The following is a 21,393-nucleotide window of genomic DNA, read 5'->3' as shown; positions in this document are numbered from 1 at the left end:
AAGCTAAAATAACGAGATTTCAGAACTATATTTCAAGTTCAGGAGTTCATTTGCGTTTTTATGCGTAGTTGAACACAAATCAGTAAACTAGTTCAAACCGTATAATTTATTTAGTCGCGTAATTTAATTGTCGCGTACTTCAAGAATTTTTTAAACAAAATCCTTAATCACTTCCTAGCGGGTTTGATTAAAGGTACTTCGAAAAAAATCTGTTTGTAATTAGGTAAAAGATTGTTTCTTTGGGCTCGCGTAAAAATCTCATTCCGGGATATTAATTTAAACTAAATCACTAAATTTCCATCAGCGTATTTTTAATTTCTTATTTATGTTTTCATTTCTTCTCTCCGTGAAATTAGGCGGAACGCTCCTGAACTTTAATAACTAATTCACCCACATCATCTTTCGGTAAAAACGACAATTTGGAGCCAAAGTGCCTTTCTATATTTAGAAGAAGTCCAAAAAGTAGTATGAGCCTTTGAATAGACGAGCCACTCACCACAAATAGCGCGCAAGCGCGCCTATACTTGGGGGCGCTACGGCTTGCCACCATCTCCAAATTCGCGGTATGGGGAGAGCTTACGAAATTCGGCTTCCGTGCGGAGCACAACCCCTCTAGAAAACGTTCTAAAACTTCACGTTCTTCTCCTCCACCGGTTCCTTCAAAAGTTCATCACCATGTGAATGCATATTGACGATAATCGCAAATAACAACTCCGAGGAGAAATATTTTTTATTTATTTTTTATGGTTATGGATTCTTTTTTGAATCTATTTGCCGTTTGATAAAAAGTTTTCAAAGTTTAATATTTCGGACAAAACTTTTAAAGAAGTTTTTCGGACTTTAAGAAGCATAAAGAGATCTTTTAAGCATGAAATTCTCGGAAAGCATTCGGACCGTTGCAATATGGAACTTAGTTTTAGCAACTTTGTTGTTTTGCAAGGTATCAGTTAGTATAGAGTCGTCAACTACAGAATCTTATGTTTTGATTGGTGGAGATCATCTGAATTCTGCTGGAAAACCAAGAACTAGAACTGTTGTAACGAAATACGGAGAACTCAAAGGGTTTATAGCAACTCTTCCTAACAAGACTTTGCTACCGGTTGAAGTATTTTTAGGTGTACCATATGCAAGTCCTCCTGTTTCGGAATTGAGATTCATGCCCCCTGTTACTCCAGCGCATTGGAGGGGTGTCCAAAATGCTGATCATTTTAAGCCAGTTTGCCCTCAAAAGCCGCCCGATGTTAGAAATGAAACAGAAGCTTTAAAAAGAATGTCTCCCGGAAGATTGGAATATTTGAAGAAGTTACTTCCTTACCTTAGTAATCAAAGCGAGGACTGCCTATATTTAAATATCTATGCACCGAAAAGAGGTAAGTTTATTTCATAATTCTTTTATTACAAATAAATGATGTTTGAACTTTGGCGTTCTTTCAAAATATGGAATATAAAGAAAAATAAAATGGGTTTTAAGTTTTGTTTATTACGATTAGAAAAGAAGAACACAGTTTTGAATAAATGAGAGAGATATTGTTCTTAAAAGTAAAAATTTTTTTGAATTTTTTTTTTTTTTAATGCAAATTTTAAAGAAAATTTGATGTAGCCTACTTAAATTTTCGATATCATGCATTGAGATTAGATATAAAAAGTTATTAAATTTAATTTCTAGAATATATTATTATTTTTTTTTCAATTCAAATTATTTTTCTTTATGTATTCAGAAATTTTTTTTTTTAAATTACTTGAAAGTTGTTTTTTTTAATTAGTTTTTCTTAAATAATATATATTTGTAATATTTTTGCATAAATATCAAAAAAACTTTGAAATATTTATTTATTGTTGTTAAAGCAACATAACTATTTAATAAAAATCAATATGAATGAAAATGAATGGAAAATTTTCAATGTCATATTAAACAGACTGGATTAATTTTGGATAAAATTAAATTCTGAGATAGCTTTTTTAATATTTTTTTTTCATTTAATTGTGCAATTTAAAATAACGTACTATGTTGTTATATTACTTAAATTAAAGCTTCATAAATAGTTTTGTTTTTAAAATTTCAGTGAATTCCAATTTACATATTTTGTATATTTCTTTTCGTAATATTTTGCTTTTATGTAAGTGTATCACTTCCCTAACTACTTTGAGTGCATAAAAGCTTATGGTAAATATAAATTTACCGTAAAGCGTTATGGAACAAAAAAGTCTGGTATACCGAATTTTTATCGTAACATTTCTGTAAAATCACTAAATCATCGTAATTGGTAAATATTACTCTAAAAATTACGTTATAAAGCATATATTTTACAGTAAATTGAATTTTATGGATGCTGCACTCTGGTTGCTAGTGATTTTTACCGCAATTTAATAATTTAATGAAATTCTTTTATAGTGAAATGATATTTTATCTTATATCATAAGTATGCAAAATGGTTTCTAATTTACATATTTTTACGCTATTAAAAGACTTAAATCTGGTAAATATTCATATAAAAAATGTTTATTGGTAGTTTTTCTTAAAATTGATTTAACTGTTTCGAGTAATAAACAATTATGAAGCTCTGTTCAGAATTTAAATGCTTATAATGTGTTCTGTAATCATCACCATAAATATTATTCTAAAAGTCGGTGGTCCCGCAGGTCGATCGTTAAGACACGATTCCCAGCAAAGCACCGAAGTCAAGCATCACTGGTTGCTGTCAGTGTGCGGGTGGGTGACCACTTGGATCAGTTCGCGTAGGGACCGAGGGTGTGCGGTATTAGTCCTCGTTAAACTGTTCTACCGCAAAGTGCTCGACTTCGCGTGCAGGTGGTCGGGCTATCGAAGCGGGGGTGCCATCCCCTCTGCAGAGGATCAAAATTGTAATGGCATGTCTTCAGATCATCCTCACGGATGTTTCCCAGACCGTCCCCAATAGCCCATTGCGCAGGTCTAGTGCGACGTACTAAGAAAAAACTGTAGTAAATGAACTACAACAACAACTGAAAGTCGGCGTCAAGAATGAAGTAGAAAAAAAGTGAGCATATGGATGAAAATAAAAGCGAGTGAAGAAAACACGCGTTTTTCGAATCTTTTAATCACTGCTGAGTCACGTGGAATAAAAAAAGAACATAAACAGTTTAATTACCATATAAAACTCGAAAGTTGTCTCAAAATTAAGATTTTCACCTCCTCTTTTTCCTCAGACAATAAACAGCTTTTGATGTTTTTAATCTCGTTTACCTTAAGTGAACTGGAAACTATTGTACAACTATATAATAGACATAGTGTAAAAATATAAAAATGTGTAAATTCTTAAATCTTAATTCGTAAATTCTTAATAACTTTTGTTGGAGCTGGTGTTGAATACCGTTGTGCAATTGAAAATTACAACGTAATTGCTTCTTGATAGATTTCGAGAAAAGTGGCTTGACAACTATTTTCATTCTATTTCTAATTTCTATTCTATTCCATTCATTCTATTCTATTTCTATGAACGCCAAAATGTAAATTCAGAAAACTGATAGAACAAAAAGTATTTTTGAAAAACCTTTTTTTCAACATTTAGCTTATCATACATAGATGCCAAGTACATAAAAATCTCAATTCAGAATTTTTTTCGCTTACGTTGATTTTTCAATTGCACGGACGGCAACAGCACTTTCTGAAAAAATTATAAAAAATGAAAACTTGAATGTATAACTTTTTTTATCCGAAAAATCATTCTTTTTGAAGCGTTGTTCAAATGTTTAATTATAGTTTTATCTACCATTTAAATAGATTTTTTTTTTGTCAAAATATTTGTTTTTCGAATCTTTTGATAGTATGTTCTTCAGTTTCTTAGCTTATAACGTTTGACAAACATATGGACTTTATTCGATTATTTCTTTCACTATTAAAATTTTGTATAATTTCTTATTGAACTTCTGGTATTGCTTCTGCTATTTTGCTTTAAACTATTGATAATAAACTCCTGGTAATATTTTGTGACTATTCAGTTTATTTGAAGTAAAAAAAAATTACCGTAATATAAAAAGCAAACCTTATCACTATACATTTGTTTCATTATATTAAATAACCTTTTAGTAAAAGGACCGCTGAACGTAGATGTGCGTTGTCGCTTAGACTTCGCCCTCCCGGAGAGAAAGGACAGACATTTTCTTAGAATTCATTTTTTTCTACCGTGAAAGCTACCTTACAACGCACTATAGCTTAAAATAAATTTTATTGTAAAACTCAACAAGTTAAAGTTAAGAAGCAAATAAAAAACAAGTTAAAACTCAACAACAAGACTTGCAGTAGATAGTTTTTCTAAGATAAAGATATTTTGTCATATTTTGTATTGGAATGCCAAGTCTATGGGTGGCTTAAGGTATTTTCTGAAAAAAACCAAAAAAGCACAAAAAAAAATCTAACAAGTAGATGACTAAATTCTAAATTCAAATTAATCCTTAATTACCCGTAAGTCACAAGCAAAAAAAAATAAATAAAATGAGTCCTAAAAATAACATCGCAAATAGTTGGAAATTTCATGGTAATGGGCCCTATTGCTCCGAAATTTTCTATACCCGCTTTCCGGACCGTGATTTCTTAGGGAATGAGCGTTTGCCTCCCAATGGCTTGATCCGGAGTTCAAATTTCAGTGATTGCTGGTCGATACGAATTCCACACCCGGCTCGCACCAACCACAGTGCTGACGAAAAATAACCTCAGTGACACACGGATCATCTCTTAGAGCCCCCTTGTCACGCTAACCGCGGTAGGCTGTTGTAATTTTCCTCTTCATGTAACACAAATGTGGGTTAGATCCACCAAGAATGTCCTCCACGAAAGCAAATTTCTCCCAATACTTGAACCAGGAGCTCTTTGTCTTCTGGATTGAGTTCAAGAGAGCTAAGAAGTTGAAGGTTGGTAGTCGTACACTCAAAATTGTGTCGGTAGTTCAATGACGGTTATAAANTAAAAGAACCGATGAACGTAGATGTGCGTTGTCGCTTAGACTTCGCCCTCCCGGAGAGAAAGGACAGACATTTTCTTAGAATTCATTTTTTTCTACCGTGAAAGCTACCTTACAACGCACTATAGCTTAAAATAAATTTTATTGTAAAACTCAACAAGTTAAAGTTAAGAAGCAAATAAAAAACAAGTTAAAACTCAACAACAAGACTTGCAGTAGATAGTTTTTCTAAGATAAAGATATTTTGTCATATTTTGTATTGGAATGCCAAGTCTATGGGCGGCTTAAGGTAATTTCTGAAAAAAACCAAAAAAGCACAAAAAAATCAAGCAAGTAGATGACTAAATTCTAGATTTAAATTAATCCTTAATTACCCACAAGCAAAGAAAAAAATAAATAAAATGAGTCCTAAAAATAACATCGCAAATAGTTGGAAATTTCGCAGTAACGGGCCCTATTGCTCCAAAATTTTTTATACCCGCTTTCTGGGCCGTGATTTCTTAGGGAATGAGCGTTTGCCTCCCAATGGCTTGACCCGGAGTTCGAATTTCAGTGATGGCTGGTCGATACGAATTCCACACCCGGCTCACACCAACCCCAGTGCTGACGAAAAATAACCTTAGTGACACACGGATCATCTCTTAGAGCCCCCTTGTCATGCTAACCGCGGTAGGCTGTAGTAATTTTCCTCTTCATGTAACACAAATGTGGGTTAGATCCGCTAAGAATGTCCTCCACGAAAGCAAATTTCTCCCAATACTTGAACCAGGAGGTCTTAGCCATCTGGATTGAGTTCAAGAGGGCTAAGAAGTTGAAGGTTGGTAATCGTACACTCAAAATTGTGTCGGCAGTTCAATGACGGTTATAAAATAAAATTCCCGCTTTCTGAACCATTCTAAATACCAACGGTTCAACAGTTGCACTAAAGTTTCTACGGGACTCAACCTGACTTCTTATTCTAACAGTTGGAAACTCCTAAGAAAGGCAATATATTAGCACAATTAACGAAGTTAAGAAGTTTGCACTAGAAACCTACTGCGCCACCATCCATGGCTGGAAATCTCGTTTGAAAGTGATATGCTTATACGACAGGAGCTCAATTTAAATATTTTTATTATGTTGCTCAGATCGGTTCAATACATGTTAATTTATCGATTCAGCGGCATTATTTTTTGGACTCCCCATGTGTTTATGCGTAATAGGATAAGTGGGGCATAGTTTAAATTTATTTTCAAAATATTAAATAACAACCATAAACAAATGCAGTTTTGCACTGACCACAGTGCTGACGCAAAATATACTCAGTGGTAGAGGATCATGGGTTATAGTCCCCTTGCAGTCATGTTTACCGTGGGAGGTTTTCTTGGTTTTTCTCTCCGTGTAACTCAAGTGCGGGATAGTTCCATCCAATAGTCCTCCACGAAGGCAAATTTCTCTCAATACTTGATTCCGAAGTTCCCTTGTCCTCCGGATTGTGTTCAAAATTACAAGGCTATGGAGTTGAATATTAGTAGTTGTAAACCCTAAATATTAAATTGGCTGTTCAACGACGGTTATAAAATATAAAATAAAATGACATAAAAAGAGCTATTGGGACTCAGAGGATAGAGCGTTCACCTTCCAATGATATTAACCTGGTTCGAAACCCAGTGATGGCTGGATGATACGAATTCCACACCCGGCTCACACCGACCACAGTGCTGCCGTATATATATTCTCAGTATTAGACGGGTCATGAGTTAGAGTCCTCTTGCCGTTAGGCAAACCGCGGGAGTCTTTCGAGGTATTCCTGTCCATGTGACGCAAATGCAGGTTAGTTCTATCAAAAAGTCCTCCATGCTGGCAAATTTCTCCCTATACTTGATCCAGGAGTTCTCTTGTCTTCTCGATTGGATTCAAAATTAAAAGGCTGCTGAGTTGAAAATTGATTGTCATAAACCCAAAATTGGGTTGGGTGTCCAACGGAAACTCTTGACAAATTAAAAGCAAATAAAAACATCTGAACGATATCCATTAATAAAAAATAAATTCCTACTTTGAGTTAATTTTTATGTAAATGCATGCGGAAGTTTTTCTTTCATTTCCTCATTTCCAACAAAATATTTTTTTTAAAGATCTAAAACTTCATTATAAAATTTGTTTAAAATTCGAATATTATTCATAGTTTTAGTGCATTTAGTCGTCGATTGGATGTCACCCTCCGTTAATTATATTTGCTCTTCTTTCTGCACGTCAGTGCTGGAAGGGCCATTGCTTGAACTATTTTTACAACTTTTTCACGTATATATAATCTATTTTCTCTTGCTCTTACATTGTGTTACAACCTAATGCGCCAAATATATATTTTTCGGTTATGTCCATCTCCTACGTGTGACTATCTTATCCTAACTTGCCCTATTTATACATATAATTCATGCCTGAAAACGTTTTCCTTAAAATATAATTTAAAATTCATAGACCTGATTAATACTCATCAATTAAGCACTTTTTGAGTTGGCGTGGGAATGAATCAAATAATGAAAAGCACTTTCCAAACAGAGTGTTTTTCATATTCGTAGGCATTATAAATTTTTAAGTTGTCGTTCTAGATTTCGTGTTAGTTTTCGTTGAAGTATTTTTTATGTGTAAAAAGTCTTTTTGGAGTATCAAATAAGTGGAACTTGCAGGTGAATTTTCTCAAAAAATCTCATGATTCTAAGATATTTACCAAATAATCATCAACAGCAACAGCGCTATTTGAAAACGTCATTAAAATTGAATGGTTTTTATCGAAAAGAAAGTTTATAAGATGACCAAAGCAAAATATATTGAATCAGAGGAAAACAAGACATGTTGAACCAAAATCGCAAAACAGGTTTCCAGAACCGGATTAGTTAACCATCTCATCCAGAATGAACTCCAGGAACACCAAGATCTTTTACGGGTAATTTAGATTTGTCGTTCATATAATTGGATTTCCATATAATGAACAAAATCACGAAACAAGTTTCTACCCCCTTTCACTGTACACCGTTTCGAGATTCTATGTTGACCGCAATTCACAATCACAGTTTTATACGTTAACTTGTGAAAGTGTAGTCTAAATTGTTGAGAAAATTGTAACTAGGGGATAGATAGACATTAAGCAAGCGCACTTAAATTATTAAAGATTTTACTCAAAATGTAAAGTTAAACATGCTTGTAATCTCTTCACAATAATAGGGCAATAATGGCGCCTTTTATCAAGATTTTTTACCGCCATTTATGGTCATCTTTTTAATCATTCAAAATCTATGTGAGGTATTTCTTTTTAATTTAAAATTTAACTAATTTGAAGAAGCTTAACATTATTAAAAAAATTGAAAACCAGAACACTAATTTTTTCTAGAAATATATGCTTTTGTAAAAAACAAATGCAATCAGTACTTATAAGATTTTAATTTTTAACTATTATCCTTTTGCGTGATATTGAATTCAGTAAATTCTAAAAGGCACTATTTAGTTTTGTTTATTATGAAATTCGTTATCAGGTTTCTTAAACGATATTTTAATATTTCCTTAGATTGATTGTTTGTTTTCAACTTTGTTGAGTTTTATTGTAATTTAAAAAATGGCTACCACATTCAATATGCTATTTATCCTCACTGGTAAATTTAAATACGGAATAATCTAATAATATTATAGAATAATAAATGAACTTGAAAAGGCAATTAATTAAATACTGTGTCAAATTGTATTAAATGAAAGTCTAGACAATGGAGAAAATAAAGCACTTGTTTTGAAGAATCCGCATTAAATTGTTTTTAATTTTAAATTCAGCACTTTACATTTACGAAAAAATAATAATAATAATACATTTATACTATTTTTAAAAAAATATTAAGAATGAAGACAATCTTGAAGAGTGTTATTTCTTTACTTAGGAATATTGATTTAAATAGAATTGATTATCTTTAAAAACAAAAAGTAGTTCAACTCGTTAATCAATTTTGACTAAGTATTGCTTTTCAAGACTACAAAACAAATTGTACAATTCTAATGCTTATGTTATGAAATAATTTTCTTGAATTATGTATTCTGTTGTTTTTCAATAAGTAGATTATATTCTTTTCCAATCAGCTGCACCATTAAGTCTAGAATAGCCGGATTTTGGACTTACCTAAGGTCGCCATTTGGGGTCAATTTGACCCTCATAAGAAATTGATGTTATTTCAAAGTAAATGATAAATATTGCTAAAAATACAATATGTAAGAGTTTTTAGATTTTAATTTTTTTTAGCTTTTCTTTTTAACTCAATGACAATATTGTAATATAATGTATATATATAATTCATTCACTAGTGAGCAAATAATACGCAACTAAACAAATTACGTGAATATAAATAGCATGTTTTAAAATGTTAAGTTCCATCATTAGTTACGCATTAGCATAGACGCTGGCCGTATACCCGCGTGACGTGAAAGTGACGTGAAGTGAAGAGTTTTTTACATTTTAATTTCTTTTAGCTTTTTTTTTTATTAACTCAATGACAATATTGCAATACAATGCATATATATAATTTGTTCGCTAGTGAGCAAGTAATACGAAACTAAACAAATTACGTGAATATAAATGACATGCTTTGAAATGTTAAGTTCCATCATTAGTTACGCATTAGCGTAGACTCAGACAGTATACCCGCGTGACGTGAAAGTGACGTGAAGTGAAGAGTTTTTTACATTTTAATTTCTTTCAGCTTTTTTTTTTATTAACTCAATGACAACATTGCAATATAATGCATATATATAATTTGTTCGCTAGTGAGCAAGTAATACGCAACTAAACAAATTACGTGAATATAAATGGCATGTTTTAAAATGTTAAGTTCCATCATTAGTTACGCATTAGCGTAGACGCAGACAGTATACCTGCGTGACGTGAAAGTGACGTGAAAGTGACGTGAAGAGTGAAGTGACGATAAGCGAAGAGTTTTTTTACGTTTTAATTTCCTTTGGCTTTTTCTTATTAACTCAATGACAATATTGCAATATAATGCATATATATATAATTTGTTCGCCAGTGAGCAAATAATACGCAGCCAAACAAATTACGTAAATATAAATGGCATGTTTTAAAATGTTAAGTTCCATCATTAGTTACGCATTATCGTAGACGCAGACAGTATATCCGCGTGACGTGAAAGTGACAATAAAACATTGACAAATTGTTTTCCAGCATTTCTTATTATTAGTATTCGTTATGTTCTGTGCCTCGAAATGTTAAAAAACATACTATTTCCTATATTTTAGGAACTGAATTTACTAGCTTAAAGTACTTAAACGAACACAAGAATGGATTTGCAAAGAGTAATTTGGGTGGTAATAGAATCCCTGAAAATAATTCAAGCATTAGGAACAGCAATATCGCAAACATTGTAAAGAAATACTAGACACCTATAAGTTTCACTACTTGTAGAATAATTTCTTATCATCTAGTCTCTTAAGCCTACATCGCATTTCGTATTATTGTACAGTATCAGTTTTTGGCTTCTACTTTGTACTTTCCTTTTCAAACACATTCGCTTGAATGCTGTTCAGAATTATAGTATTATTTTGGTTTTGTATCTATAAAGAAAGTATACAGTTTTGAATTTCAAAACATGAATGTAATGACAAGAAGTGACAGTGTAATTAGGTGGAAATTTTATTTTGTTCAAATATAGTATCCCTGTAATGTAGGTTTTTTATCTTTATTTACGAAAAACATTCGTTTGCAAGTTTTATGGAGGCAAAAGAAAGTAATACCACTATGCCTTCTGAATTTAGGTGTGATTTGATAATTCGGAAACTATACTTTTCCCAGCTTGTAACTCATTTGCCAGTTCTTCAGCTTGCATAAATAAAAATAGTGATTAAAAAAAATGTCTTTTTCTTTGGATTTTATATCAATTGAAACAAACGTTATGCGACTCGAACGCAAAATAAAAAATTTCTATTATTATTTGCGTGACAATAATTAATCCTTAACAATACTTTCTTGTCCAGGAATAAAAAGAATATAGCCGTTTATAATTAGCATGCATATGGTTTCTTTCAGACTTAATAACGAAACTATTATTCAGTAGGAACTCGACTAAGCTACTTCGATAATAGAATCTAAGATACTGCATAATTTTTCCAAAAAATGAAACTGTTGCGCGCAATATTTTTTTAACTCGGTGGATTCTAATTTCTGTTCTACGATTTATCTTCAGAATTTTGGCACTTCTGCAAAATCAAAAACAGACATAAAACTTCAAAAATGAACAATTTTCCTATCATGGTCAAAAAGACTTCTTTTGTCTATTTTAGGTACTTATTTTATTTTACAAAGTAACAGAATTTTTTTACTTTACTAATCATCAACAGAGAGGCAGGAAAGTTTGACATAGTATACCTAAAAACAAATTTATAACCGTCGTTGATCAGCCGACCCCATTTTTGGTTTGACTAATGATGTTCAACTCCGTATCCCTGTAGTTTTGAACCCTATCCAAAAGACAAGGAAATTCCTGGATCAAGTAATGGGAGAAATTTGTCGTCGTGGTGGACTTTTTGATGGAACTAACCGCATTTGTGCTAAATGGAGAGGAAAACCACGAAAACCACTCAGGCTAGCCTGACGGCAAAGGGACCATAAGCCATGATCCGTCTACCACTGAAGAGATTTTATGTCAGCACTGGTGCCGGTGAGAGGCAGTTGCGGAATTCGTATCAAACAGCTATCGATGGGATTCGAACCCGTGGGACTCAACTCAGTAGCCTTGTAATTTTGAGCCCGAACTAGAAGACAAGGGGAATCCTGGATCAAGTATTACGTGAAATTTGCCTTCGTAAAGGACTTTTTTGATTGAACTAACCCGCATTTCCATTACATGGAGAGGAAAACCACGAAAAACCTCCCACGCGTTCGTCTTCCGATGTAATAACCAGGGCTTGAATCCTAGAGCGATGGCTGGTCGAATTCCGCACCCTGCTCACATCGACCACATTGCTGACTTAAAATGTCCTCAGTAGTAGATGGATCATGGTTTAAAGTCCCCTTGCCGTCAGGCTAACCGTGGTATGTTTTTGTGGTTTTCCTCTCTATATAACGGAAATGCGGTTAGTTGAATTAAAAAGTCCTCCAAGAAGGAAAAATTTCTCCCAATACTGGATCCTTTAGTTACCTTGTTTTCCAGATTGGATAAAAATTTCAAGGCTCCGGAGTTGAGCATTGGTAGTCATAAATTCAAAATTGGGTCGACTGTTCAACGACGGTTATAAAATAACTATGTAATTAACGATAGCGATTGAAGCCGCACATTAATTTGAAGCAACCTTTACCTTATATTATATTATTGTCTTCTTTAAAAAAGCGAACCATTTTAAAAACATAGTAGGAAAAAAGGCATTTTGGCTGTTTGCGGAACTATACTGAACCTTTCCTTCCTTCAAGGAACCAAAATCAGTCCTACAATTTTCAAAACTGATTAAATGTTTCGTAACATAAGAATATATTTATTACGTTTATGTAAGCAAAGTAATATTTTTCAGTTTTAGTCATGTACTAAAAACATAAATAATTTCATGTAAGTGATTAACTATAGCAATTGAAGCCACAATATAATTTGGTACAACTAAACTAAACTCAGTGGCGCAACAGCACTTAGAGGGCCACTGCCTACTGTGCCCATCTCAGTTTTCTTGACCTTGGGCTCTGGAGTGCAGGAGCAGATGTTCAGGTTAGGTGGTCAACCGAACGCGAAACCCCCAGTGTTTAGTTCCCCAGCATGCTTGGTATTCATTTATCGACCCACTGAAGGGATGAAAGGCTGAGTCAACATTGCCCGACCCAAGGATTACACTGGATATTGGTACAGCTATCACCTTATATTATATTAATGTTTCTTTCAATTTAGATAAACATTTCAGAAACACACCAAAAAAATCACTTATTGTTTGCGGAACTGAAACAAATCCTTCATCAATTCAATTTCATCAATCAAATCTTTCTTCCTTTCATCAATTTTTACTACTGATAAAACTTTTTATAACCTAACAAGGAAATATTCTATTATGTTCATTTAAGCAAAGTACTATTTTTTTCAGATTTAAGCCGTATGCCTAACAACATAAATTATATTATTACTTACACACCGTATTTAAGTAACTATAGTGATTGAAGCCTCAAATGCAAATGTGGTACAACCATGAGCTTTTATAACGTAATTAATTCTTTTAATGGAGCGAAACATTTCAGGAACACTATAAAAAATTCATTTTCACTGTTTATGGAACATCCTTGAAAGGGAGATAAGTAAATTTCAAACCCAACTAAATTTTTTATAATTGAACAAGGAAACATTTCATTATGTTTATACATACAAACTATAATAATATTCTAAACCTTTTTTTTTGTTACTAGAAATCTCATTACCTAAAGTAATTGCAATCCATCTTATTTTTGAGAAACTTTTTTCTATATTTTAATCAATACTAGAATAAAATAATTTTGTTCAGGGATCTATAGAATGTATTATTACAAAAATTATTTTAAATCTGCCAAAAGATAAATTTAAATGAAATCCTACGTGGATAAAATTTTAGTAGTTTAGAATAACATAGACTAGCGTAAATTATTCGTCTTTGTATAACAAGTAGCTGGAGGAAATGCATCTTTGTAAGCATCCCAGATTTTATATACATTATAAATTTAATTATGGAAACGCATAGCGTAGTTTGTAGAAGTATCTCAAAACTCGTTGAGTGAAGATGTGTTAAAATTTACAACACTCTAAAATTTGGTTAACGTAAAGTTCATGATATTATAATTTCGTAAAAGTAAAAATGTTGTTCCAGAAATGTTTGAAAATGTAGATTAGAAATTCAGATTAAAATTTAATTATATGAATAATTTATTTGAATGAATTTAAGATGTGACATCTTTTGAGGCTAACAATAGAAACTAAATAAAGAAAATTTTGAAATAAAATAAATATCTCATAATTTGATAAAAGTGTTCTTTACAGATTGAATAATAGATTTTATTCAATTTAAAGTAGTTTAAATGCATATGCTTGAGGAATAGTTAAAATTAGTTTTATTAACTATGAAACATTTTTATGATATTATGACCTGTGAATTATGCACAATATTGCATGAACGTGTTATAGTGTTTAAAGATCGCAAGCTGTAAACTATTGCACATTTTTATAAAATTTAGACAATTTAATCTGACAATCATGTACAATATTGCCTGAATTTGTTGTAATCTTCATAAAGTGCGAAGTTGGTCTATGATGTTTTTAACCGTTAGGTATTTTCATGAAATTATGTCATTTCGATCTGATTTTTTGTTCAGGGCTTTAATGTTATACTTTTTACTTGATAACGTAAAAATTTCAATTACTTTTAAAATATGAAAGTTGTAAATTTTAACATTCTTCGAGCACTAAAAAAATAGGCACCCATTCTCAAGAGCTGCTAGATGGGAATGAGGAAAATAGAAAGATTTGTATCTGCGGCGATCGTGAGACAAATCTGAGCAGGTTGCATATCAATGAGCTATGAATAGGTGAGGAGGAACTCATGTCCTTGATCAAGGAATGTCATTCATATGAATGAAACAAGATTCCAGGACATCAAGGTAAACTGATGTGACAGGGGTGGCAAAAATTTTGGTATTATCGAAATTAAATCGAAATTTTTGAACGATTGAAACTTTATAACATTCATTTCATTTCACCCGCAACTTTCATACACGCTCATACTTTGAAACAAATGAAGTTTTTATACTATCAAGTAAGTTTTAAACTATGCGTCTAGTCGTTTTTATTTAAGTTTGAAGGGCTTAAAATGAACTATTTTACCATTACTAATGCTATTATGTTCCTGATAATGTAAAAACTATATTTGATTAAAAAATTCATGAACGTAGTAAAAGCTCATATGTTTTGAACGCTCAAAATAGACGCCGATTTTCAAGACTCGTTTGACGAAAACAAAGAAAAAATTGATTTGAAGCATAAAAGACAAGGCTTCCAACGAAAAAAGGCAAAATAAATAAGATTGGACAGAATTTTGGTTATATTGAAACTGATAATGTCGAAATTCTTTCTACTCCTGCTCCTTGGAAGCTTGTTTCATTCATATGAATGCCAAATCCTTTGTCAATGATAAGTTTTTCACTATATTCTCACAGCAAGTGGTATTATATTCTGCTCTTATTTGTCTCTCATCAGAAACTGAGACTTTCATTGTTTAGTTGTTTCATCTTTATTTATTTTTGATTTTTTGTTTGCTATTTCACGCTTTCTGGTTCACTTACGACCCCAGAGGTTTTTCTAGTTTAATTTTTTTCCCTTTATATATTCACTATTCTGTCATTAAAAACTTTGTTTTCTGTTTAAAATTTGTTTTTTCTACTTATTCACGTGTAACAAGCCTTGAGAGGAGGCGCTAAATTTTGAACTTTTGAAGCAAGTTGATTTCTGGCAACTTCATAGGTTTTTGAAACAAAGTTTTTATATCATCAAACATATTTTCCCACTTAAATTTCTTTGGATGATTCATTTAACAATATTATGTATTATACTTGAATCGTTTAACTGTTTATAATTTAATTTTAAATAATTTTCAAACAGTCCAAAAAATGTTTCTTCAATAAATGTTACATTTTTATACAGCCTAAACATTCCCACATTGTGAAATTTTTTTTATAAAATTACCATACTCTATAATAATAATATTTCTCGCGAGAAAAAAAACATGAAAGCATGAAACCAAACATGAAAAAAAACACTATTTAAACCAAAATATGTGGTAGTTACAACATTCAATTCGTAATTTTTCCATTCTTTACCGTAAATTCTGATTTTCAAAATTATAGTTCTTACTACCACACATTTAGTAAAAAATACAAAACTGAAAAGTAAATTTAGCCAAATAAATGGTTTTTATACCATGCTCTACGATGGTATAATAAAATTACAAAATTTTATATTTACCAAATTTTATTACACATTATTAAACCATGCTTTATTGTTAATTTAACCCAAGTCATTAAAATAGCTCTTCGGTATAAACACTACCGAGCATTTTGTTGTACCCAGAGAGCCAGAAGCACGGTAAATTTTGCCATATTCTAGTACTTTTGACCATACTTTTTCCGAATGAATAGTGTGTGGAGATGATCTTGATTTCGTCAGGTATAAATGAAAATCAGGCCAACTAAACATTGATACTATAGAAGAGTTCTCCTTATAAAGAGCCCACTTTTCTTATAGTGGCTAAATAATCTAAAAAAAATGATCAAATTAATATTCACTGAATCAAACTACAATGATGTTTAAAGCAATTAACATGATTTTTCAAAATTTCTTTATACAGATTTATGCAATTCAAAAAAAATCATTAATACTACCACGTTTAGGAGAATAACTGTAAAATAATAAAGATATATATTAGAACTTATTAAAATATTGCCAAATGAAATTTGCAGTCAGATAGAATTTAAACCATTGGAGTAGAATCCGGTAACTAGGCAAACAAAGGAGTCCATTACAGAGACTAATTGCGAATATAGAAAATGGAAAAACTTCATTTAGGTTCATGCAAGCGAGGGAAGCATTTACTGCGTGTTTCTTAAGAAATTCACTTGAACGACAGACTGTAGTTTCTTCTAAATGTGTTGAGTTACAGAGTAATCGAGTAAACAAGTCAGAACAAGCTGAACTAACGAGATCAAAGTACTTTCTTCAATAGAAGCCAATGAAGAAGATTCAAAAATTAAGATCTACATTAAAAATCGTATAGCATTTGCTTTTGTTATTTTTCTTAGAAGATCTCTTAGAATTTTATTTATTCCGAAGTAAATCTCGAAGAATTACTGAATATCCATTCATTTGAAAGTTCCATGCCCTCAAATCTCTCATTTGAAAAAAGTGAACATTCTGTGGTTTAGAATTTGATTAGTTTGTATTTCTTTTCTTGTGGTGGTGCTAAAGTGTTTAAAATTAGCTTTAAACTGTAATTTATCCCTCATTCACTTTCAGTAATAAACTCTACATTTTCGACGAATCAGGAATCTTTCAGCGAATATTTTCGACGAAACAGAATAAGTATTTCGTTATTTTTAAGATTAATTTTGTTATTTTTAACGGAGCGAGAATTCTCAAAATTTGACGAAACTGCTTCCTCACTGCCTACAAATGGCAAGAATGCGTCCATTCAAATTCTGGCCATGGCTGAGAATATTTTCGTTCATTTTTCTGTTATTTTGTTTGGTAACAATCGCATAAAAATTGTGTTGCGTTAAGCCTTATGTCTCAGCGCAACATATATTTTTTTACAAAATATGTATCCTGAAACAACTAAAAGAAGTTATTTCCTCAAATTGACGCAATTTTTACCTATAAACTTTTTTAGGAAACAGGTTGGTCAAAGACAAAGAAAAATTAGTATACTTTAAGTATCTTTTTTTTAATATTGAATAATTCAATATTAGTCCCATAAATGTTCAATATAAAATGTCTATTAACTTAAGTGTTATATAATTTAATGTCGACTTTAGTAATTCTTGCAAATGAAGATAATAAAGACTGAATTACGCTGCACAATTAGTAACTAAATTTCACTTCTTCAAAAATCGGCCAAAGAGCAAAAAATCTTAGATAAGTTTTAACACAATGTTCAGATTTTCTTGTGCTAAGTATTTTCCTTATGCTTGCAAGGCATAATTTGAACATGTTAATTAGAGTAGACTAGATATAAAATTACGAACTCAGAGAATACATCTTAAAATTTACATGCACCTTTTTTCACTGATTTATACTCTTGACGCTTTGAAAGATAGCTTTAATCTAGATAGCAAGTCCCGAAAAGCAGTGGGGGTCGGGGACCAATACCAAACCAAATGGTACTGGGCAGCCCAAGAAAAAGCAAACTATTTCCATTTTATTAACTGTGGTATATTTCTCTTGGGCTTATGGGACTTTCCATAGACGAGAGGTTAACTGGGATCTGGGCGATGTCGCCTAAAGCTTCACTAACACTGCGATGTAGCTTTTATAACAGTCGTTGAACAGCCGATCCAATTTTTGGTTTACGACTATAAATGTTCAACTTCGTAGCCTTGTAATTTTGAACCTAATCCTGAAGACAAGAGAGCTCCTGAATCAAGTATTGGGAGAAATTTGCCTTCATGGACGACTTTTTGATGAAAATAACATGCATTTTCGTTGCATGGAGAGGAAAACCACTAAAACCTCCAATGATTACTTCTCCATTGAACTTCTCTAGCAGTAGTACTATATTTACGTCGAGTACTATATTTACGATAGTAGTACTAGTAGTAGTACTATATTTACGATACCCCCTTGCCTAAAGGCAAGGGGGATCTAACCCTTGATCCGTCTACCACTGAGGATATTTCAATGTCCTCACTGTGGTCGGTGAAAGTCGAATGCGGGATTCGTATCGACCAGCCATCGCTGGCATTCGAAACCATTCACTTTATTGGAAGGTGAATTCTATATCCCCTGAGCCAGTACGGCTCCGCAAATGTAACTGTATTTTAGTTTAAAAGCACGTTTAATTACAATTGCATTGAAATTCTTAAATCAAAATTATATAAGATGTAAACAATCAGCGTTCGCCCTTTCCTCAGAAGGCAGCGGAAAAACTATACAATGCTGACCAGTCTGAGGCAATAAAAAGACTGAGGAACACTGCTATAAGAGACTGATCATAAGACAAAGTTCCCAGTTGACTGCCGAAGTCAAGCATCACTGGATGTGGTATAAGAGAGGGTTGGTCACCTTTTTGATCAGCCTGAGAGGATACCGAGGGTGTGCTGTTTCAATCCTTGCTGAATTGTTCTACAGTATAGTGCACTACTTTGTATGCAGGTTGTCGAGTTACCGAAGCAAAGGAGCCATCCCCTGTGCAGAGGATCAAAATTATGATGGCATGGTCTTCGGATCATTCTCAGAGATGTTTCCCAGGCCGTTGCCAGTAACCCGTTGTGCTGCTCTAATTCGACGTAAATAAAGTACTACTACTAGAGAAGTTCATCCAAATAGATTAGTATCATAAACGACTGAAGTTTTCCAGTAATGTAGGAGTTATTTTATCTTTGCAACAAATATCAAGATTCCAAAATAACGCCTTTGCTGAAGAATTCTTTTAAAACTTATTTACAATTTCTGTTTTCTGTATAATGATAAAAATAATTAAATTCAAAAGAGCAGCACTTTTAAGATTATTATAAAAGACAAAAATTAAATATTAACAGAGATGTCAATGCTCCGGATATGATAAATATTTAAAGAAGAAAAGAAAAGAAAAGAAAACAAAAAACGGTAGAGAACTACAAACTAAAATTTGCAACTTCTAGGTTAATTTTGCCAACTTTTTAAATTTTTCTAAAAATCTATCCACAGTAAAAATGACGCAATTGTTATCAAGTTATAGAATTAACAATTATTGAAATCCAAATTTGTATAAATTATTTTTGAGTGAATGTCCTTTATGAATAGGGTATAAACATTTTTTTCCGTCGATTTACTCCTTTAGTTTCAGAGATATGACGAAAATTTATATTTTCTTTACGGTTTCCTAAAATCGTACATTTTCCTTTCTGAGCCTCTGCAAAATTCAGGTTTACATGCAAAAACCTATTATGCATGCCATATATTATGATTTTAAAGCTATTTCCCAAATTACACGTCTCAAATTCTGCGAAACATTAAACCAGTTTCGAAAGAATTTCAAGCAACAAACAATTTTAAACCGTGAGATAAAATTCTATAGCCAATAAGTATTTACATAACGCATTAACCAAAAGCCATCCACTGATGCATTTAAGGCTTTTCAACCCCCATTTTACGGCTTTACTCAGTTTTATACTCTCATTTTTAATGCTGTTTTCATTGATAACAGCGTGTAGTGGCTGAAGCCAAGTAAAATAAAACGGTCGCCAAATAGACGCCTATAGTGAGTGTCCGGTTTTATGATCCCTGAACAGGACAATGGAATCTTGAAGACACAAAAGGTGTAAATCGGATTCTTGAATAATGACGCAATATATTTCCGGAGTTGTTGTCAGAATCTCTTCAGAGGGGTATATAAACTGGTTTGTGGTTCATTCTAACTGCTTGGAGATTGAAAATGATTTAAGACAGATTTGAAGTTTTAAATTTCTAAACAACTTCCAAAAATGTTGGAAAGATTTTTCCTTTTGACAAATTAAGGTTTGCATTACATTGTATATTATTTCTTTCACCCATTCAATTGAGTATAAAATTTACTTTATAGCATTAAAAATACTGCAATCTTTTAGCAATCACCTTATTGTAAAATATATTTACAATTATTAAATATACTGCATTCATTTTGTTGTCGATTTCTTTCAAATGTAACTATGTTTATCGTATAAATTTACAGAAATATTTGATAAATATAAAAATTTTCTCCGAAGGTTGCTTTAAACCAACTCTTTTTTAGATCGATGGGTACCACATGACCACACTGAGAGATAAAAAAATAGACAAAACTACCAGAATACTGTGATTTTTATAGTATTTCTGGCTCTATGAGAACACCAAAAAGCTCAATAAAATTTTACGAAGCACTTTGTAATGAATTCAGCAAAATTAAAAATATAATTTGGTTTTATAACATGTGATAAAATTTGATAAGCATGGTAAAATTAGGTAATGTTATACTGATACCTTTGATCATGGTATAAAATCATTTATTTGGTTTACTTTTAGTAATTGTGTGGTATTAAGAACAATAGTATTGTAACCGTTACCATAAGAACGGAAACATTACCAGATGAATGGTTTAAATACAGCATATATTTTATTTATTAACTAGAATTGTGGATTTTTTTACCAAGAATCTCATTACCATACAGGACGGTAATTTTACCAGAATTTCTTGCCCTTGCACTATCATGCCATTGATTTCTAAATCATGGTACCTTAACTTTCTGGAACATTTTTAACAGCAGCATTTTCTTTATTTTATTGTTTGATATGTTAAATAATAATTGATGAATTAATTATACTTTAAGACATTAATTATTATTATTTACTAAACACAAAAACTTTTAATAATCGAAATTATTTACTTAATGTGTATACATACCCCCCCCCCGTTTTTGCTGAATACAAACAAATATTGCTCAATTTACAAAAATCTTCATCTCTGAATCCTGAAATGGTTTAGGTTTTAACTTCAAAGATTAAACCCAGCTAAAAACGAAATATGGGAGATGAAAAAAATGTTTCCGTATCACAGAATTTTAAATATTGACATTGACAATGATTTTTGTTACTTCTGTATTCAATAGAATCGTGAAAATAGGTCCTATATAGTTAAAAAATTAAAACCTTGCTTCAGGGTTTCTTACGGTGATTGCTCTTACCAAAAAAAGAAAAAAAAATTGCTCGAATTATCTAGATAGCAAGTC

The 21,393-nt window shown here is 31.9% G+C and overlaps 1 protein-coding gene across 1 annotated transcript in view; it reads left to right on the top strand.

Moving 5' to 3' along the window:
• Positions 1 to 545: 545 nt before the first annotated feature.
• Positions 546 to 21,393, top strand: part of LOC107448874 (neuroligin-4, X-linked) — a 310,204-nt gene continuing 289,356 nt past the window's right edge. The window contains exon 1 of the mRNA XM_071188081.1: positions 546 to 1,370. Coding sequence (XP_071044182.1) covers positions 869 to 1,370 — 502 coding nt within the window. The 5' untranslated portion in view covers positions 546 to 868. The remainder of the gene's footprint in view (positions 1,371 to 21,393) is intronic.

Source organism: Parasteatoda tepidariorum, chromosome X2 (assembly GCF_043381705.1).
Source record: "Parasteatoda tepidariorum isolate YZ-2023 chromosome X2, CAS_Ptep_4.0, whole genome shotgun sequence".
NCBI classification, from domain to species: Eukaryota; Metazoa; Arthropoda; class Arachnida; order Araneae; family Theridiidae; genus Parasteatoda; species Parasteatoda tepidariorum.
The sequence above is the reverse complement of the archived record's forward strand: the minus strand, read 5'-3'. Positions and strand labels throughout refer to the sequence as shown.